At 42.0% G+C, this 22,990-nt stretch overlaps 1 protein-coding gene across 2 annotated transcripts in view; it reads right to left on the bottom strand.

Annotated features, from left to right (window-relative positions):
* LOC129869518 (ciliary neurotrophic factor receptor subunit alpha-like) overlaps positions 1-22,990 on the bottom strand; it is a 574,739-nt gene that overhangs the window by 268,822 nt on the left and 282,927 nt on the right. For both annotated transcript variants that reach the window (XM_055944002.1, XM_055943994.1), the window contains one exon: positions 21,301-21,534. In XM_055944002.1, coding sequence (XP_055799977.1) covers positions 21,301-21,534 — 234 coding nt within the window. The remainder of the gene's footprint in view (positions 1-21,300; positions 21,535-22,990) is intronic.

Genomic DNA, 22,990 nt, shown 5'->3' with positions numbered 1-22,990 from the left:
CTCTCTCCCTCTCTCTCCCTCCCTCTCCTCCTTTTCCATGGCAGGTTTCATGGTCCTCCATCCTAACTCTCTCCTCCTCTCTCCCTCTCTCTCCCTCCCTCTCCTCCTTTTCCATGGCAGGTTTCATGGTCCTCCATCCTAACTCTCTCCTCCTCTCTCCCTCTCTCTCCCTCCCTCTCCTCCTTTTTCATGGCAGGTTTCGTGGTCCTCCATCCTAACTCTCTCCTCCTCTCTCCCTCTCTCTCCCTCCCTCTCCTCCTTTTCCATGGCAGGTTTCATGGTCCTCCATCCTAACTCTCTCCTCCTCTCTCCCTCCCTCTCCTCCTTTTCCATGGCAGGTTTCGTGGTCCTCCATCCTAACTCTCTCCTCCTCTCTCCCTCTCTCTCCCTCCCTCTCCTCCTTTTTCATGGCAGGTTTCGTGGTCCTCCATCCTAACTCTCTCCTCCTCTCTCCCTCTCTCTCCCTCCCTCTCCTCCTTTTTCATGGCAGGTTTCGTGGTCCTCCATCCTAACTCTCTCCTCCTCTCTCCCTCTCTCTCCCTCCCTCTCCTCCTTTTCCATGGCAGGTTTCGTGGTCCTCCATCCTAACTCTCTCCTACTCTCTCCTCCTCTCTCCCTCCCTCTCCTCCTTTTCCATGGCAGGTTTCGTGGTCCTCCATCCTAACTCTCTCCTCCTCTCTCCTCCTCTCTCCCTCCCTCTCCTCCTTTTCCATGGCAGGTTTCATGGTCCTCCATCCTAACTCTCTCCTCCTCTCTCCCTCCCTCTCCTCCTTTTCCATGGCAGTTTTTGTGGTCCTCCATCCTAACTCTCTCCTCCTCTCTCCCTCCCTCTCCTCCTTTTCCATGGCAGTTTTTGTGGTCCTCCATCCTAACTCTCTCCTCCTCTCTCCCTCTCTCTCCCTCCCTCTCCTCCTTTTCCATGGCAGGTTTCGTGGTCCTCCATCCTAACTCTCTCCTCCTCTCTCCCTCTCTCTCCCTCCCTCTCCTCCTTTTCCATGGCAGGTTTCATGGTCCTCCATCCTAACTCTCTCCTCCTCTCTCCCTCTCTCTCCCTCCCTCTCCTCCTTTTCCATGGCAGGTTTCATGGTCCTCCATCATAACTCTCTCCTGTTCTATTCCCTCTCTCTCCTCTCTTTCCTTTCTCTCCTCCAAGGCAGGGATCTAATACACAATCCTCCCTCCCTCTGCTCCCTCACTCTTCCCTCTCTCTCCCCCTCCCTCCCTTTCTCCTCCCCTCCCTCCCCTACCTCTCTCTTCCCCCTCCATCTCTCTTTCTCTCCTCCCGCCCGCACCCTCTCCTCCCGCCCCCATTCTCTACTCCCACTTCTCCTCTCTCACTTTCTCTGCCCTCCCTCACTCTCTCATCCCTCGCTCACACTCCCTCCCTCCCTTCCTCCATCACCTCCCTCCCTCCACCTCCTCCCTCTCCCCTCCATCCCTCTCAGCCCCCCTCTCATGGTTCCAGCCCATCGTAGCTCTGACGAAAGTTGTGACAGTCTCTCCCAGTCTGTGGGATAGAGACCATGCTACATTAATTAGCCACTTAGCCACACCACTTATCTCATTATCTCTGTCTTTATCTCGCTCTCTACCCTTATCTCTGTCTTTCTCGGTCTCTCTACCCTTGTCTCTGTCTTTCTCTCTCTCTCTACCCTTCTCTCTGTCTTTCTCTCTCTCTCTACCCTTCTCTCTGTCTTTCTCTCTCTCTCTACCCTTCTCTCTGTCTTTCTCTCTCTCTCTCTACCCTTCTCTCTGTCTTTCTCTCTCTCTCTACCCTTCTCTCTGTCTTTCTCTCTCTCTCTACCCTTCTCTCTGTCTTTATCTCTCTCTCTACCTTCTCTCTGTCTTTCTCTCTCTCTCTACCCTTATCTCTGTCTTTCTCTCTCTCTCTACCCTTCTCTCTGTCTTTCTCTCTCTCTCTACCCTTCTCTCTGTCTTTCTCTCTCTACCCTTCTCTCTTTCTTTCTCAGTATCTCAATCTCTGTCTCTCTGTCTCTCTCTTTCTCTCTCTCGTCCCAAACCCCAAACCCACAAGTATCCACATTTTCAGTCTAACAATTCGTCATAACCAAACCCCATGCATCCTCCCACTGTGTCAAACCCTTAAGAATAAACCCATTCCCATCATTTCCTCCTTCACATGCAGCAGCCACACGCTCCATCCCAAATTACACCCCATTCTCTCTCCCATGTGGTTCTGGTCAAAAGCACTTTAGTTCAGCCAGACTCAGACAGACCCGTTCAGTCGTTGTCCTCTCCAGTTCCTCCTCCTTGATATGTGATATTAAGGGGCTGTCAGCTAGTTTAAAGGGACGTTAATATCAGATAGTTTAAAGGGACGTTAATATCAGATAGTTTAAAGGGACGTTAATATCAGAGAGTTTAAAGGGACGTTAATATCAGCTAGTTTAAAGGAACGTTAATATCAGATAGTTTAAAGGGACGTTAATATCAGATAGTTTAAAGGGACGTTAATATCAGATAGTTTAAAGGGACGTTAATATCAGAGAGTTTAAAGGGACGTTAATATCAGATAGTTTAAAGGGACGTTAATATCAGATAGTTTAAAGGAAGGACGTTAATATCAGATAGTTTAAAGGGACGTTAATATCAGATAGTTTAAAGGGACGTTAATATCAGATAGTTTAAAGGAAGGACGTTAATATCAGATAGTTTAAAGGGACGTTAATATCAGATAGTTTAAAGGGACGTTAATATCAGATAGTTTAAAGGGACGTTAATATCAGAGAGTTTAAAGGAAGGACGTTAATATCAGATAGTTTAAAGGGGCGTTAATATCAGATAGTTTAAAGGGACGTTAATATCAGATAGTTTAAAGGGACGTTAATATCAGAGAGTTTAAAGGAAGGACGTTAATATCAGATAGTTTAAAGGAACGTTAATATCAGATAGTTTAAAGGAAGGACGTTAATATCAGATAGTTTAAAGGGACGTTAATATCAGAGAGTTTAAAGGGACGTTAATATCAGAGAGTTTAAAGGGACGTTAATATCAGATAGTTTAAAGGGACGTTAATATCAGATAGTTTAAAGGGACGTTAATATCAGATAGTTTAAAGGGACGTTAATATCAGAGAGTTTAAAGGAAGGACGTTAATATCAGATAGTTTAAAGGGACGTTAATATCAGATAGTTTAAAGGAAGGACGTTAATATCAGATAGTTTAAAGGAAGGACGTTAATATCAGATAGTTTAAAGGGACGTTAATATCAGATAGTTTAAAGGGACATTAATATCAGATAGTTTAAAGGGACGTTAATATCAGATAGTTTAAAGGGACGTTAATATCAGAGAGTTTAAAGGAAGGACGTTAATGTCAGCGATATTAAATATTTTGGCAGATATAATATAGCACAGACATATAACTTTTTCAGACTCTGACAGGAGAGGAAATCAAACTGTATATCATTCAACGCTTTCTCAACAATATACACTCTAAACACTTTCACTGTTTCAAGCTAAGTTGTGTGTGTTTGTAGCTGTGGTAAAGTAATTACACAGAGTTACTGGCTCTGTGTGGTGTAAGGGAAGTGTGAACACAGCACTAGGTAGATATATAGTGTGAACACAGCACTAGGTAGATATATAGTGTGAACACAGCACTAGGTAGATATATAGTGTGAACACAGCACTAGGTAGATATATAGTGTGAACACAGCACTAGGTAGATATATAGTGTAAACACAGCACTAGCTAGATATATAGTGTGAACACAGCACTAGGAATATATAGTGTGAACACAGCACTAGGTAGATATATAGTGTGAACACAGTACTAGGTAGATATATAGTGTGAACACAGCACTAGGTAGATATATAGTGTGAACACAGCACTAGGTAGATATATAGTGTGAACACAGCACTAGGTAGATATATAGTGTGAACACAGCACTAGGTAGATATGTAGTGTGAACACAGCACTAGGTAGATATATAGTGTGAACACAGCACTAGGTAGATATATAGTGTGAACACAGCACTAGGTAGATATATAGTGTGAACACAGCACTAGGTAGATATATAGTGTGAACACAGCACTAGGTAGATATATAGTGTGAACACAATACTAGGAATATATAGTGTGAGCACAGCACTAGGTAGATATATAGTGTGAACACAGTACTAGGAATATATAGTGTCAGCACAGCACTAGGTAGATATATAGTGTGAACACAGTACTAGGTAGATATATAGTGTGAACACAGCACTAGGTAGATATATAGTGTGAACACAGCACTAGGTAGATATATAGTGTGAACACAGCACTAGGTAGATATATAGTGTGAACACAGCACTAGTTAGATATATCGTGTGGTCACAGCACTAGGTAGATATATAGTGTGAACACAGCACTAGGTAGATATATAGTGTTCACACAGCACTAGGTAGATATATAGTGTGAACACAGCACTAGGTAGATATATAGTGTGAACACAGTACTAGGTAGATATATAGTGTGAACACAGCACTAGGTAGATATATCGTGTGAACACAGCACTAGGTAGATATATAGTGTGAACACAGTACTAGGTAGATATATAGTGTGAACACAGCACTAGGAATATATAGTGTGAACACAGCACTAGGTAGATATATAGTGTGAACACAGCACTAGGTAGATATATAGTGTGAACACAGCCCTAGGTAGATATATAGTGTGATCACAGCACTAGGAAGATATATAGTGTGAAAACAGCACTAGGTATATATATAGTGTGAACACAGCACTGGGTAGATATATAGTGTGAACACAGCACTAGGTAGATATATAGTGTGAACACAGCCCTAGGTAGATATATAGTGTGAACACAGCACGAGGTAGATATATAGTGTGTTCACAGCACTAGGTAGATATATAGTGTGATCACAGCACTAGGTAGATATATAGTGTGAACACAGCACCAGGAATATATAGTGTGAACACAGCACTAGGAATATATAGTGTGAACACAGCACTAGGTAGATATATAGTGTGAACACAGCACTGGGTAGATATATAGTGTGAACACAGCACTAGGTAGATATATAGTGTGAACACAGCACTAGGTAGATATATAGTGTGAACACAGCACTAGGTAGATATATAGTGTGAACACAGCACTAGGTAGATATATAGTGTGATCACAGCACTAGGTAAATATATAGTGTGAACACAGCACTAGGTAGATATATAGTGTGAACACAGCACTGGGTAGATATATAGTGTGAACACAGCACTAGGTAGATATATAGTGTGAACACAGCACTAGGTAGATATATAGTGTGAACACAGCACTAGGTAGATATATAGTGTGATCACAGCACTAGATAGATATATAGTGTGAACACAGCACTAGGTAGATATATAGTGTGATCACAGCACTAGGTAGATATATAGTGTGAACACAGCACTAGGTAGATATATAGTGTGAACACAGCACTAGGTAGATATATAGTGTGAACACAGCACTAGGAATATATAGTGTGAACACAGCACTAGGTAGATATATAGTGTGAACTAAACACTAGGAATATATAGTGTGAACACAGCACTAGGAATATATAGTGTGAACACAGCACTAGGTAGATATATAGTGTGAACACAGCACTAGGTTGATATATGGTGTGAACACAGCACTAGGTATATATAGTGTGAACACAGCACTAGGTAGATATATAGTGTGAACACAGCAATTGGTAGATATATAGTGTGAACACAGCACTAGGTAGATATATAGTGTGAACACACTACTGGGTAGATATATAGTGTGAACACAGCACTAGGTAGATATATAGTGTGAACACAGCCCTAGGTAGATATATAGTGTGAACACAGCACGAGGTAGATATATAGTGTGTTCACAGCACTAGGTAGATATATAGTGTGATCACAGCACTAGGTAGATATATAGTGTGAACACAGCACCAGGAATATATAGTGTGAACACAGCACTAGGAATATATAGTGTGAACACAGCACTAGGTAGATATATAGTGTGAACACAGCACTGGGTAGATATATAGTGTGAACACAGCACTAGGTAGATATATAGTGTGAACACAGCACTGGGTAGATATATAGTGTGATCACAGCACTAGGTAGATATATAGTGTGAACACAGCACTAGGTAGATATATAGTGTGAACACAGCACTAGGTAGATATATAGTGTGATCACAGCACTAGGTAAATATATAGTGTGAACACAGCACTAGGTAGATATATAGTGTGAACACAGCACTGGGTAGATATATAGTGTGAACACAGCACTAGGTAGATATATAGTGTGAACACAGCACTAGGTAGATATACAGTGTGAACACAGCACTAGGTAGATATATAGTGTGATCACAGCACTAGATAGATATATAGTGTGAACACAGCACTAGGTAGATATATAGTGTGATCACAGCACTAGGTAGATATATAGTGTGAACACAGCACTAGGTAGATATATAGTGTGAACACAGCACTAGGTAGATATATAGTGTGAACACAGCACTAGGAATATATAGTGTGAACACAGCACTAGGTAGATATATAGTGTGAACTAAACACTAGGAATATATAGTGTGAACACAGCACTAGGAATATATAGTGTGAACACAGCACTAGGTAGATATATAGTGTGAACACAGCACTAGGTTGATATATGGTGTGAACACAGCACTAGGAATATATAGTGTGAACACAGCACTAGGTAGATATATAGTGTGAACACAGCACTAGGTAGATATATAGTGTGAACACAGCACTAGGTAGATATATAGTGTGAACACAGTACTAGGAATATATAGTGTGAACACAGCACTGGGTAGATATATAGTGTGAACACAGCACGAGGTAGATATATAGTGTGTTCACAGCACTAGGTCGATATATAGTGTGATCACAGCACTAGGTAGATATATAGTGTGAACACAGCACCAGGAATATATAGTGTGAACACAGCACTAGGAATATATAGTGTGAACACAGCACTAGGTAGATATACAGTGTGAACACAGCACTGGGTAGATATATAGTGTGAACACAGCACTAGGTAGATATATAGTGTGAACACAGCACTGGGTAGATATATAGTGTGATCACAGCACTAGGTAGATATATAGTGTGAACACAGCACTAGGTAGATATATAGTGTGATCACAGCACTAGATAGATATATATTGTGAACACAGCACTAGGTAGATATATAGTGTGATCACAGCACTAGGTAGATATATAGTGTGAACACAGCACTAGGTAGATATATAGTGTGAACACAGCACTAGGAATATATAGTGTGAACACAGCACTAGGTAGATATATAGTGCGAACTAAACACTAGGAATATATAGTGTGAACACAGCACTAGGAATATATAGTGTGAACACAGCACTAGGTAGATATATAGTGTGAACACAGCACTAGGTTGATATATGGTGTGAACACAGCACTAGGTAGATATAGTGTGAACACAGCACTAGGTAGATATATAGTGTCAACACAGCACTAGGTAGATATATAGTGTTAACACAGCACTAGGTAGATATATAGTGTGAACACAGCACTGGGTAGATATATAGTGTGAACACAGCACTAGGTAGATATATAGTGTGAACACAGTACTAGGAATATATAGTGTGAACACAGCACTAGGTAGATATATAGTGTGAACACAGCACCTGGAATATATAGTGTGAACTCAGCACTAGGAATATATAGTGTGAACACAGCACTAGGTAGATATATAGTGTGAACACAGCACTAGGTAGATATATAGTGTGAACACAGCACTAGGTAGATATATAGTGTGAACACAGCACTAGGTAGATATATAGTGTGATCACAGCACTAGGTAAATATATAGTGTGAACACAGCACTAGGTAGATATATAGTGTGAACACAGCACTAGGTAGATATATAGTGTGATCACAGCACTAGATAGATATATAGTGTGAACACAGCACTAGGTAGATATATAGTGTGATCACAGCACTAGGTAGATATATAGTGTGAACACAGCACTAGGTAGATATATAGTGTGAACACAGCACTAGGTAGATATATAGTGTGAACACAGCACTAGGAATATATAGTGTGAACACAGCACTAGGTAGATATATAGTGCGAACTAAACACTAGGAATATATAGTGTGAACACAGCACTAGGAATATATAGTGTGAACACAGCACTAGGTAGATATATAGTGTGAACACAGCACTAGGTTGATATATGGTGTGAACACAGCACTAGGTAGATATAGTGTGAACACAGCACTAGGTAGATATATAGTGTCAACACAGCACTAGGTAGATATATAGTGTTAACACAGCACTAGGTAGATATATAGTGTGAACACAGCACTGGGTAGATATATAGTGTGAACACAGCACTAGGTAGATATATAGTGTGAACACAGTACTAGGAATGTATAGTGTGAACACAGCACTAGGTAGATATATAGTGTGAACACAGCACCTGGAATATATAGTGTGAACTCAGCACTAGGAATATATAGTGTGAACACAGCACTAGGTAGATATATAGTGTGAACACAGCACTAGGTAGATATATAGTGTGAACACAGCACTAGGTAGATATATAGTGTGAACACAGCACTAGGTAGATATATAGTGTGATCACAGCACTAGGTAAATATATAGTGTGAACACAGCACTAGGTAGATATATAGTGTGAACACAGCACTGGGTAGATATATAGTGTGAACACAGCACTAGGTAGATATATAGTGTGAACACAGCACTAGGTAGATATATAGTGTGAACACAGCACTAGGTAGATATATAGTGTGATCACAGCACTAGATAGATATATAGTGTGAACACAGCACTAGGTAGATATATAGTGTGATCACAGCACTAGGTAGATATATAGTGTGAACACAGCACTAGGTAGATATATAGTGTGAACACAGCACTAGGTAGATATATAGTGTGAACACAGCACTAGGAATATATAGTGTGAACACAGCACTAGGTAGATATATAGTGTGAACTAAACACTAGGAATATATAGTGTGAACACAGCACTAGGAATATATAGTGTGAACACAGCACTAGGTAGATATATAGTGTGAACACAGCACTAGGTTGATATATGGTGTGAACACAGCACTAGGAATATATAGTGTGAACACAGCACTAGGTAGATATATAGTGTGAACACAGCAATTGGTAGATATATAGTGTGAACACAGCACTAGGTAGATATATAGTGTGAACACAGCACTGGGTAGATATATAGTGTGAACACAGCACTAGGTAGATATATAGTGTGAACACAGCCCTAGGTAGATATATAGTGTGAACACAGCACGAGGTAGATATATAGTGTGTTCACAGCACTAGGTAGATATATAGTGTGATCACAGCACTAGGTAAATATATAGTGTGAACACAGCACTAGGTAGATATATAGTGTGAACACAGCACTGGGTAGATATATAGTGTGAACACAGCACTAGGTAGATATATAGTGTGAACACAGCACTAGGTAGATATATAGTGTGAACACAGCACTAGGTAGATATATAGTGTGATCACAGCACTAGATAGATATATAGTGTGACCACAGCACTAGGTAGATATATAGTGTGATCACAGCACTAGGTAGATATATAGTGTGAACACAGCACTAGGTAGATATATAGTGTGAACACAGCACTAGGTAGATATATAGTGTGAACACAGCACTAGGAATATATAGTGTGAACACAGCACTACATTTACATTTAAGTCATTTAGCAGACGCTCTTATCCAGAGCGACTTACAAATTGGAAAGTACATACATATTCATCCTGGTCCCCCCGTGGGAATTGAACCCTGGTCCCCCCGTGGGAATTGAACCCACAACCCTGGCGTTGCAAGCGCCATGCTCTACCAACTGAGCCACACGGGACCACACTAGGTAGATATATAGTGTGAACTAAACACTAGGAATATATAGTGTGAACACAGCACTAGGAATATATAGTGTGAACACAGCACTAGGTAGATATATAGTGTGAACACAGCACTAGGTTGATATATGGTGTGAACACAGCACTAGGAATATATAGTGTGAACACAGCACTAGGTAGATATATAGTGTGAACACAGCAATTGGTAGATATATAGTGTGAACACAGCACTAGGTAGATATATAGTGTGAACACAGCACTGGGTAGATATATAGTGTGAACACAGCACTAGGTAGATATATAGTGTGAACACAGCCCTAGGTAGATATATAGTGTGAACACAGCACGAGGTAGATATATAGTGTGTTCACAGCACTAGGTAGATATATAGTGTGATCACAGCACTAGGTAGATATATAGTGTGAACACAGCACCAGGAATATATAGTGTGAACACAGTACTAGGAATATATAGTGTGAACACAGCACTTGTTAGATATATAGTGTGAACACAGCACTGGGTAGATATATAGTGTGAACACAGCACTAGGTAGATATATAGTGTGAACACAGCACTGGGTAGATATATAGTGTGATCACAGCACTAGGTAGATATATAGTGTGAACACAGCACTAGGTAGATATATAGTGTGAACACAGCACTAGGTAGATATATAGTGTGATCACAGCACTAGGTAAATATATAGTGTGAACACAGCACTAGGTAGATATATAGTGTGAACACAGCACTGGGTAGATATATAGTGTGAACACAGCACTAGGTAGATATATAGTGTGAACACAGCACTAGGTAGATATATAGTGTGAACACAGCACTAGGTAGATATATAGTGTGATCACAGCACTAGATAGATATATAGTGTGAACACAGCACTAGGTAGATATATAGTGTGATCACAGCACTAGGTAGATATATAGTGTGAACACAGCACTAGGTAGATATATAGTGTGAACACAGCACTAGGTAGATATATAGTGTGAACACAGCACTAGGAATATATAGTGTGAACACAGCACTAGGTAGATATATAGTGTGAACTAAACACTAGGAATATATAGTGTGAACACAGCACTAGGAATATATAGTGTGAACACAGCACTAGGTAGATATATAGTGTGAACACAGCACTAGGTTGATATATGGTGTGAACACAGCACTAGGAATATATAGTGTGAACACAGCACTAGGTAGATATATAGTGTGAACACAGCACTAGGTAGATATATAGTGTGAACACAGCACTAGGTAGATATATAGTGTGAACACAGTACTAGGAATATATAGTGTGAACACAGCACTAGGAATATATAGTGTGAACACAGCACTAGGTAGATATATAGTGCGAACTAAACACTAGGAATATATAGTGTGAACACAGCACTAGGAATATATAGTGTGAACACAGCACTAGGTAGATATATAGTGTGAACACAGCACTAGGTTGATATATGGTGTGAACACAGCACTAGGTAGATATAGTGTGAACACAGCACTAGGTAGATATATAGTGTCAACACAGCACTAGGTAGATATATAGTGTTAACACAGCACTAGGTAGATATATAGTGTGAACACAGCACTGGGTAGATATATAGTGTGAACACAGCACTAGGTAGATATATAGTGTGAACACAGTACTAGGAATGTATAGTGTGAACACAGCACTAGGTAGATATATAGTGTGAACACAGCACCTGGAATATATAGTGTGAACTCAGCACTAGGAATATATAGTGTGAACACAGCACTAGGTAGATATATAGTGTGAACACAGCACTAGGTAGATATATAGTGTGAACACAGCACTAGGTAGATATATAGTGTGAACACAGCACTAGGTAGATATATAGTGTGATCACAGCACTAGGTAAATATATAGTGTGAACACAGCACTAGGTAGATATATAGTGTGAACACAGCACTGGGTAGATATATAGTGTGAACACAGCACTAGGTAGATATATAGTGTGAACACAGCACTAGGTAGATATATAGTGTGAACACAGCACTAGGTAGATATATAGTGTGATCACAGCACTAGATAGATATATAGTGTGAACACAGCACTAGGTAGATATATAGTGTGATCACAGCACTAGGTAGATATATAGTGTGAACACAGCACTAGGTAGATATATAGTGTGAACACAGCACTAGGTAGATATATAGTGTGAACACAGCACTAGGAATATATAGTGTGAACACAGCACTAGGTAGATATATAGTGTGAACTAAACACTAGGAATATATAGTGTGAACACAGCACTAGGAATATATAGTGTGAACACAGCACTAGGTAGATATATAGTGTGAACACAGCACTAGGTTGATATATGGTGTGAACACAGCACTAGGAATATATAGTGTGAACACAGCACTAGGTAGATATATAGTGTGAACACAGCAATTGGTAGATATATAGTGTGAACACAGCACTAGGTAGATATATAGTGTGAACACAGCACTGGGTAGATATATAGTGTGAACACAGCACTAGGTAGATATATAGTGTGAACACAGCCCTAGGTAGATATATAGTGTGAACACAGCACGAGGTAGATATATAGTGTGTTCACAGCACTAGGTAGATATATAGTGTGATCACAGCACTAGGTAGATATATAGTGTGAACACAGCACCAGGAATATATAGTGTGAACACAGTACTAGGAATATATAGTGTGAACACAGCACTTGTTATATATATAGTGTGAACACAGCACTGGGTAGATATATAGTGTGAACACAGCACTAGGTAGATATATAGTGTGAACACAGCACTGGGTAGATATATAGTGTGATCACAGCACTAGGTAGATATATAGTGTGAACACAGCACTAGGTAGATATATAGTGTGAACACAGCACTAGGTAGATATATAGTGTGATCACAGCACTAGGTAAATATATAGTGTGAACACAGCACTAGGTAGATATATAGTGTGAACACAGCACTGGGTAGATATATAGTGTGAACACAGCACTAGGTAGATATATAGTGTGAACACAGCACTAGGTAGATATATAGTGTGAACACAGCACTAGGTAGATATATAGTGTGATCACAGCACTAGATAGATATATAGTGTGAACACAGCACTAGGTAGATATATAGTGTGATCACAGCACTAGGTAGATATATAGTGTGAACACAGCACTAGGTAGATATATAGTGTGAACACAGCACTAGGTAGATATATAGTGTGAACACAGCACTAGGAATATATAGTGTGAACACAGCACTAGGTAGATATATAGTGTGAACTAAACACTAGGAATATATAGTGTGAACACAGCACTAGGAATATATAGTGTGAACACAGCACTAGGTAGATATATAGTGTGAACACAGCACTAGGTTGATATATGGTGTGAACACAGCACTAGGAATATATAGTGTGAACACAGCACTAGGTAGATATATAGTGTGAACACAGCACTAGGTAGATATATAGTGTGAACACAGCACTAGGTAGATATATAGTGTGAACACAGTACTAGGAATATATAGTGTGAACACAGCACTGGGTAGATATATAGTGTGAACACAGCACGAGGTAGATATATAGTGTGTTCACAGCACTAGGTCGATATATAGTGTGATCACAGCACTAGGTAGATATATAGTGTGAACACAGCACCAGGAATATATAGTGTGAACACAGCACTAGGAATATATAGTGTGAACACAGCACTAGGTAGATATACAGTGTGAACACAGCACTGGGTAGATATATAGTGTGAACACAGCACTAGGTAGATATATAGTGTGAACACAGCACTGGGTAGATATATAGTGTGATCACAGCACTAGGTAGATATATAGTGTGAACACAGCACTAGGTAGATATATAGTGTGATCACAGCACTAGATAGATATATAGTGTGAACACAGCACTAGGTAGATATATAGTGTGATCACAGCACTAGGTAGATATATAGTGTGAACACAGCACTAGGTAGATATATAGTGTGAACACAGCACTAGGTAGATATATAGTGTGAACACAGCACTAGGAATATATAGTGTGAACACAGCACTAGGTAGATATATAGTGCGAACTAAACACTAGGAATATATAGTGTGAACACAGCACTAGGAATATATAGTGTGAACACAGCACTAGGTAGATATATAGTGTGAACACAGCACTAGGTTGATATATGGTGTGAACACAGCACTAGGTAGATATAGTGTGAACACAGCACTAGGTAGATATATAGTGTCAACACAGCACTAGGTAGATATATAGTGTTAACACAGCACTAGGTAGATATATAGTGTGAACACAGCACTGGGTAGATATATAGTGTGAACACAGCACTAGGTAGATATATAGTGTGAACACAGTACTAGGAATATATAGTGTGAACACAGCACTAGGTAGATATATAGTGTGAACACAGCACCTGGAATATATAGTGTGAACTCAGCACTAGGAATATATAGTGTGAACACAGCACTAGGTAGATATATAGTGTGAACACAGCACTAGGTAGATATATAGTGTGAACACAGCACTAGGTAGATATATAGTGTGAACACAGCACTGGGTAGATATATAGTGTGAACACAGTACTAGGAATATATAGTGTGAACACAGCACTAGGTAGATATATAGTGTGAACACAGCACCTGGAATATATAGTGTGAACTCAGCACTAGGAATATATAGTGTGAACACAGCACTGGGTAGATATATAGTGTGAACACAGCACTAGGTAGATATATAGTGTGAACACAGCACTGGGTAGATATATAGTGTGATCACAGCACTAGGTAGATATATAGTGTGAACACAGCACTAGGTAGATATATAGTGTGAACACAGCACTAGGTAGATATATAGTGTGATCACAGCACTAGATAGATATATAGTGTGAAAACAGCACTAGGTAGATATATAGTGTGAACACAGTACTAGGTAGATATATAGTGTGAACACAGTACTAGGTAGATATATAGTGTGAACACAGCACTAGGTAGATATATAGTGTGAACACAGCACTAGGTAGATATATAGTGTGAACACAGCACTAGGTTGATATTTAGTGTGAACACAGCACTAGGTAGATATATAGTGTGAACACAGCACTAGGAATATATAGTGTGAACACAGCACTAGGTAGATATATAGTGTGAACTAAACACTAGTAATATATAGTGTGAACACAGCACTAGGAATATATAGTGTGAACACAGCACTAGGTAGATATATAGTGTGAACACAGCACTAGGTTGATATATGGTGTGAACACAGCACTAGGAATATATAGTGTGAACAAAGCACTAGGTAGATATATAGTGTGAACACAGCACTGGGTAGATATATAGTGTGAACACAGCACTAGGTAGATATATAGTGTGAACACAGTACTAGGAATATATAGTGTGAACACAGCACTAGGTAGATATATAGTGTGAACACAGCACTAGGAATATATAGTGTGAACACAGCACTAGGTAGATATATAGTGTGAACACAGCACTAGGTAGATATATAGTGTGAACACAGCACTAGGTAGATATATAGTGTGAACACAGCACTAGGAATATATAGTGTGAACACAGCACTAGGTAGATATATAGTGTGAACACAGCACTAGGTAGATATATAGTGTGAACACAGCACTAGGAATATATAGTGTGAACACAGCACAAGGTAGATATTTAGTGTGAACACAGCACTAGGTAGATATATAGTGTGAACACAGCACTAGGTAGATATATAGTGTGAACACAGCACTAGGTAGATATATAGTGTGAACACAGCACTAGGTAGATATATAGTGTGAACACAGCACTAGGTAGATATATAGTGTGAACACAGTACTAGGAATATATAGTGTGAACACAGTACTAGGTAGATATATAGTGTGAACACAGCACCTGGAATATATAGTGTGAACACAGCACTAGGTAGATATATAGTGTGAACACAGCACTAGGTAGATATATAGTGTGAACACAGTACTAGGAATATATAGTGTGAACACAGCACTAGGTAGATATATAGTGTGAACACAGCACTAGGTAGATATATAGTGTGAACACAGCACTAGGTAGATATATAGTGTGAACACAGCACTAGGTAGATATATTTTGTGAACACAGCACTAGGTAGATATATAGTGTGAACACAGCACTAGGTAGATATATAGTGTGAACACAGCACTAGGTAGATATATAGTGTGAACACAGTACTAGGAATATATAGTGTGAACACAGTACTAGGTAGATATATAGTGTGAACACAGCACCTGGAATATATAGTGTGAACACAGCACTAGGTAGATATATAGTGTGAACACAGCACTAGGTAGATATATAGTGTGAACACAGTACTAGGAATATATAGTGTGAACACAGCACTAGGTAGATATATAGTGTGAACACAGCACTAGGTAGATATATAGTGTGAACACAGCACTAGGTAGATATATAGTGTGAACACAGCACTAGGTAGATATATAGTGTGAACACAGCACTAGGTAGATATATAGTGTGAACACAGCACTAGGTAGATATATAGTGTGAACACAGTACTAGGAATATATAGTGTGAACACAGTACTAGGTAGATATATAGTGTGAACACAGCACCTGGAATATATAGTGTGAACACAGCACTAGGTAGATATATAGTGTGAACACAGCACTAGGTAGATATATAGTGTGAACACAGCACTAGGTAGATATATAGTGTGAACACAGCACTAGGTAGATATATAGTGTGAACACAGCACTAGGTAGATATATAGTGTGAACACAGCACTAGGTAGATATATAGTGTGAACACAGCACTAGGTAGATATATAGTGTGAACACAGCACTAGGTAGATATATAGTGTGAACACAGTACTAGGAATATATAGTGTGAACACAGTACTAGGTAGATATATAGTGTGAACACAGCACCTGGAATATATAGTGTGAACACAGCACTAGGTAGATATATAGTGTGAACACAGCACTAGGTAGATATATAGTGTGAACACAGCACTAGGTAGATATATAGTGTGAACACAGCACTAGGTAGATAACAACTTTAAGGACATCCAGCTAGACATTAGGACATCCAGCTAGACATTAGGACATCCAGCTAGACATTAGGACATCCAGCTAGACATTAGGACATCCAGCTAGACATTAGGACATCCAGCTAGACATTAGGACATCCAGCTAGACATTAGGACATCCAGCTAGACATTAGGACATCCATGTAGACATTAGGACATCCAGCTAGACATTAGGACATCCAGCTAGACATTAGGACATCCAGCTAGACATTAGGACATCCAGCTAGACATTAGGACATCCATGTAGACATTAGGACATCCATGTAGACATTAGGACATCCAGCTAGACATTAGGACATCCAGCTAGACATTAGGACATCCAGCTAGACATTAGGACATCCAGCTAGACAGTAGGACATCCAGCTAGACATTAGGACATCCAGCTAGACATTAGGAGATCCAGCTAGACATTAGGACATCCAGCTAGACATTAGGACATCCAGCTAGACATTAGGACATCCAGCTAGACATTAGGAGATCCAGCTAGACATTAGGACATCCAGCTAGACATTAGGACATCCAGCTAGACATTAGGACATCCAGCTAGACATTAGGAGATCCAGCTAGACATTAGGACATCCAGCTAGACATTAGGACATCCAGCTAGACATTAGGAGATCCAGCTAGACATTAGGAGATCCAGCTAGACATTAGGACATCCAGCTAGACATTAGGAGATCCAGCTAGACATTAGGAGATCCAGCTAGACATTAGGACATCCAGCTAGACATTAGGAGATCCAGCTAGACATTAGGACATCCAGCTAGACATTAGGACATCCAGCTAGACATTAGGAGATCCAGCTAGACATTAGGACATCCAGCTAGACATTAGGACATCCAGCTAGACATTAGGACATCCAGCTAGACATTAGGACATCCAGCTAGACATTAGGACATCCAGCTAGACATTAGGACATCCAGCTAGACATTAGGACATCCAGCTAGACATTAGGACATCCAGCTAGACATTAGGACATCCAGGCCGTGTTCTCAGATCATGCGCAGACCATCTGGCATCATCGTGGTCATTTTGAACCTCTCCTCGTCCCAGTCTGTAATCCCCACTTGTTTCAAGTTGACCACCATCATTCCTGTTTATAAGAACTGTAAGGCGTCATGCCACAATGACCACCGCCCCGTAACACTCACATCTGTAATCATGTTGTGCTTTAAGAGGCTGGTTATGCCACACATCAACTCCATCATCCCGGACGCCTTTAATTTGCATACCTCCCCAACAGATCTACAGATGATGTAATCTCATTTTCACTCCACACTGCCCTCTCTCACCTGGCCAAGGGAATACTGCTCATAGACTACAGAATAGCGTTCAACACCATAGTCCCCGCCAAGCTCATCACTAAGCTCAAGACGTCGGGAATGAAAACATCCCTCTGCAACTGGATCCTGGACTATCTGACGGGCCGACAGTTTACAGGGGGGAGATCCGAGACCTGGCAGTGGGGTGCCAGGACAACAACCTCTCCCTCAAAGTCAGAAAGACCAAGGAGCTGACGGTGGAGTGCAGGAAACAGGTAGAGGAGGCACAAAGACAGGAAACAGGTAGAGGAGGCAGGAAGACAGGAAACAGGTAGAGGAGGCAGGAAGACAGGAAACAGGTAGAGGGGGCAGGAAGACAGGAAACAGGTAGAGGAGGCAGGAAGACAGGAAACAGGTAGAGGAGTCACGAAGACAGGAAACAGGTAGAGGAGGCAGGAAGACAGGAAACAGGTAGAGGGGGCAGGAAGACAGGAAACAGGTAGAGGAGTCACGAAGACAGGAAACAGGTAGAGGAGGCAGGAAGACAGGAAACAGGTAGAGGAGGCAGGAAGACAGGAAACAGGTAGAGGAGGCAGGAAGACAGGAAACAGGTAGAGGAGGCAGGAAGACAGGAAACAGGTAGAGGAGGCAGGAAGACAGGAAACAGGTAGAGGAGGCAGGAAGACAGGAAACAGGTAGAGGAGGCAGGAAGACAGGAAACAGGTAGAGGAGGCACGAAGACAGGAAACAGGTAGAGGAGGCAGGAAGACAGGAAACAGGTAGAGGAGGCAGGAAGACAGGAAACAGGTAGAGGAGGCACGAAGACAGGAAACAGGTAGAGGAGGCAGGAAGACAGGAAACAGGTAGAGGAGTCACGAAGACAGGAAACAGGTAGAGGAGGCAGGAAGACAGGAAACAGGTAGAGGAGGCAGGAAGACAGGAAACAGGTAGAGGAGGCAGGAAGACAGGAAACAGGTAGAGGAGGCAGGAAGACAGGAAACAGGTAGAGGAGGCACGAAGACAGGAAACAGGTAGAGGAGGCAGGAAGACAGGAAACAGGTAGAGGAGGCAGGAAGACAGGAAACAGGTAGAGGAGGCACGAAGACAGGAAACAAGTAGAGGAGGCACGAAGACAGGAAACAGGTAGAGGAGGCAGGAAGACAGGAAACAGGTAGAGGAGGCAGGAAGACAGGAAACAGGTAGAGGAGTCACGAAGACAGGAAACAGGTAGAGGAGGCAGGAAGACAGGAAACAGGTAGAGGAGGCACGAAGACAGGAAACAGGTAGAGGAGGCAGGAAGACAGGAAACAGGTAGAGGAGGCAGGAAGACAGGAAACAGGTAGAGGAGGCACGAAGACAGGAAACAGGTAGAGGAGGCAGGAAGACAGGAAACAGGTAGAGGAGGCAGGAAGACAGGAAACAGGTAGAGGAGGCAGGAAGACAGGAAACAGGTAGAGGAGGCAGGAAGACAGGAAACAGGTAGAGGAGGCAGGAAGACTTCAGCTGCCCGATACAATGACTGTTCTCCATGCTCCCGTCTGGTGCATCAAGACTCAGACCAACAGACTCCTAATCAACATCTATCCAAGGGCCAAACAACTGTTAAATCCTAAGAACTACTGCTCTCCCTCTCCCACAGACGATCCACACCGTCCTGTATATACAACCACTCCAGTACCCCTCTCCCACAGACGATCCACACCATCCTGTATATACAACCACTCCAGTACCCCTCTCCCACAGACGATCCACACCATCCTGTATATACAACCACTCCAGTACCCCTCTCCCACAGACGATCCACACCGTCTGTATATACAACCACTCCAGTACCCCTCTCCCACAGACTATCCACACCGTCCTGTATATACAACCACTCCAGTACCCCTCTCCCACAGACGATCCACACCGTCCTGTATATACATGCACTGTCAGCCCTGTCACACAGTCACACTGCACTGTCAGCCCTGTCACACAGACACACTGCACTGTCAGCCCTGTCACACAGACACACTGCACTGTCAGCCCTGTTACACACACACACATACTGGCCTGTCACACACACACATACTGGGACACATCGCTGATTTCTCCTCTCAGCACTGTCACACACACTGGCCTGTCCTGTCACCATAGCCATATATATATGTATATATATATCTATATATATACATTTATTTTGTATTTTTTCATGGGGAGGACCCCTTCTTCCCATGACAATGCCTGTCACACACAAACACATACAGGCTTGTCCAGCCAGGTCAACCGTGATACAAGTCAGTATACAACATCCATTCTTGTCTGAGGACTTCAGGAGATATAGAAACAGGCCACTAGGGCCAGCAACAAGCACTGTTACCTTCAAGTAGATTTGGGTTTTACAAGGGCGAGAGAAATTGGTTCAAGGAAGAGGGTGACACACTTACGTAAAGAAATACAAAAATAGACAGAGATGGGAGAAGAAGGAGGAAGAGAGAGATGGGAGAAGAAGGAGGAAGAGAGAGAGAGAGAGAAGAGGGGGGAAGAGAGAGAGAGAGAGAAGAAGGAGGAAGAGAGAGAGGGAGAAGAAGGAGGAAGAGAGAGAGAGAGAAGAAGGAGGAAGAGAGAGAGAGAGAAGAAGGAGGAAGAGAGAGAGGGAGAAGAAGGAGGAAGAGAGAGAGAGAGAGAGAAGGAGGAAGAGAGAGAGAGAGAAGAAGGAGGAAGAGAGAGAGAGAGAAGAAGGAGGAAGAGAGAGAGGGAGAGAAGGAGGAAGAGAGAGAGAGAGAAGAAGAAGGAGGAAGAGAGAGAGAGAGAAGAAGGAGGAAGAGAGAGAGAGAGAAGAAGGAGGAAGAGAGAGAGGGAGAAGAAGGAGGAAGAGAGAGAGAGAGAGAGAAGGAGGAAGAGAGAGAGAGAGAAGAAGGAGGAAGAGAGAGAGAGAGAAGAAGGAGGAAGAGAGAGAGGGAGAGAAGGAGGAAGAGAAAGAGAGAGAAGGAGGAAGAGAGAGAGGGAGAAGAAGGAGGAAGAGAGAGAGGGATATGATCATTAACAGAACTCACTTCCGATACGCAGGTTGATCTGGTCCCGTCGTTCTCCGTTGGGGTTCTGGAAGCAGGTGTAGAGTCCGTTGTTAGAGAGGTCCACCTCCATCAGTATGAGTCTAGACCCCTCTTCCCGATGGCGTGCCTTCACGTCCGTCCCGTTTACCTTCCACGTCACGCTGGCCTCGCTGTCCAGAGAGCCACACTGCATGGTCACGTCCCCACCCATACGCTCATACTGAATACTGGCTCCTAGACAGGAGAGAGGAGAAGGGTACAGTTACTACTCCGTTACTACACCATTGCTACACCGGTACTACACAGCTACTACACTGTTACTACACTGTTACTACACCGCTACTACACAGTTATTACACCATTACTACACCGTTACTACACCGTTACTACTCCGTTACTACTCCGTTACTACACCGTTACTACACCATTACTACACCGTTACTACACCGTTACTACACCGTTACTACACCGTTACTACACCGTTACTACACCGTTACTACACCATTACTACACCGTTACTACATAGTTACTACACCATTGCTACACCGGTACTACACAGCTACTACACTGTTACTACACTGTTACTACACCGCTACTACACAGTTACTACACCGGTACTATACCGTTACTACACCGTTACTACAATGTTACTACACCGTTACTACACCGTTACTACACGGTTACTACACGGTTACTACACGGTTACTACACTGCTACTACACTGCTACTACACCGCTACTACACAGTTACTACACGGTTACTACACTGTTACTACACCGCTACTACACAGTTACTACACTGTTACTACACCGCTACTACACAGTTACTACACTGTTACTACACAGTTACTACACAGTTACTACACAGGTACAACACAGGTACAACACAGGTACTACACATTTACTACGCAGTTGCTACATATCTACTACACAGTTACTACGCCATTACTACACCATTACTATGCTGTTACTATGTTGTTACTATACTGTTACTACACCACACTGCACGGTCACGTCCCCACCCATACTGAACATGGGACTGATCATGTCAACATGAGACGCCCCCCTGAAGCGCAACAACACAGCAAACAACTAACACACCAACAACACGTGAAGTGTGTCCAGCAGGAACAGAGAGAGGAGAAATCAGACAACACGTGAAGTGATTCCAGCAGGAACAGAGAGAGGAGAAATCAGACAGCACGTGAAGTGTGTCCAGCTGGAGCAGCGAGAGGAGAAATCAGACAACACGTGAAGTGTGTCCAGCAGGAACAGAGAGAGGAGAAATCAGACAGCACGTGAAGTGTGTCCAGCTGGAACAGAGAGAGGAGAAATCAGACAACACGTGAAGTGATTCCAGCAGGAGCAGCGAGAGGAGAAATCAGACAACACGTGAAGTGTGTCCAGCTGGAACAGAGAGAGGAGAAATCAGACAGCACGTGAAGTGTGTCCAGCTGGAACAGAGAGAGGAGAAATCAGACAGCACGTGAAGTGTGTCCAGCTGGAACAGAGAGAGGAGAAATCAGACAACACGTGAAGTGTGTCCAGCAGGAACAGAGAGAGGAGAAATCAGACAGCACGTGAAGTGTGTCCAGCTGGAACAGAGAGAGGAGAAATCAGACAACACGTGAAGTGATTCCAGCAGGAGCAGCGAGAGGAGAAATCAGACAACACGTGAAGTGTGTCCAGCT

The sequence above is a fragment of the Salvelinus fontinalis genome, chromosome 2 (genome assembly GCF_029448725.1).
Source record: "Salvelinus fontinalis isolate EN_2023a chromosome 2, ASM2944872v1, whole genome shotgun sequence".
In the NCBI taxonomy this organism is placed as follows: Eukaryota; Metazoa; Chordata; class Actinopteri; order Salmoniformes; family Salmonidae; genus Salvelinus; species Salvelinus fontinalis.
The sequence above is the reverse complement of the archived record's forward strand: the minus strand, read 5'-3'. Positions and strand labels throughout refer to the sequence as shown.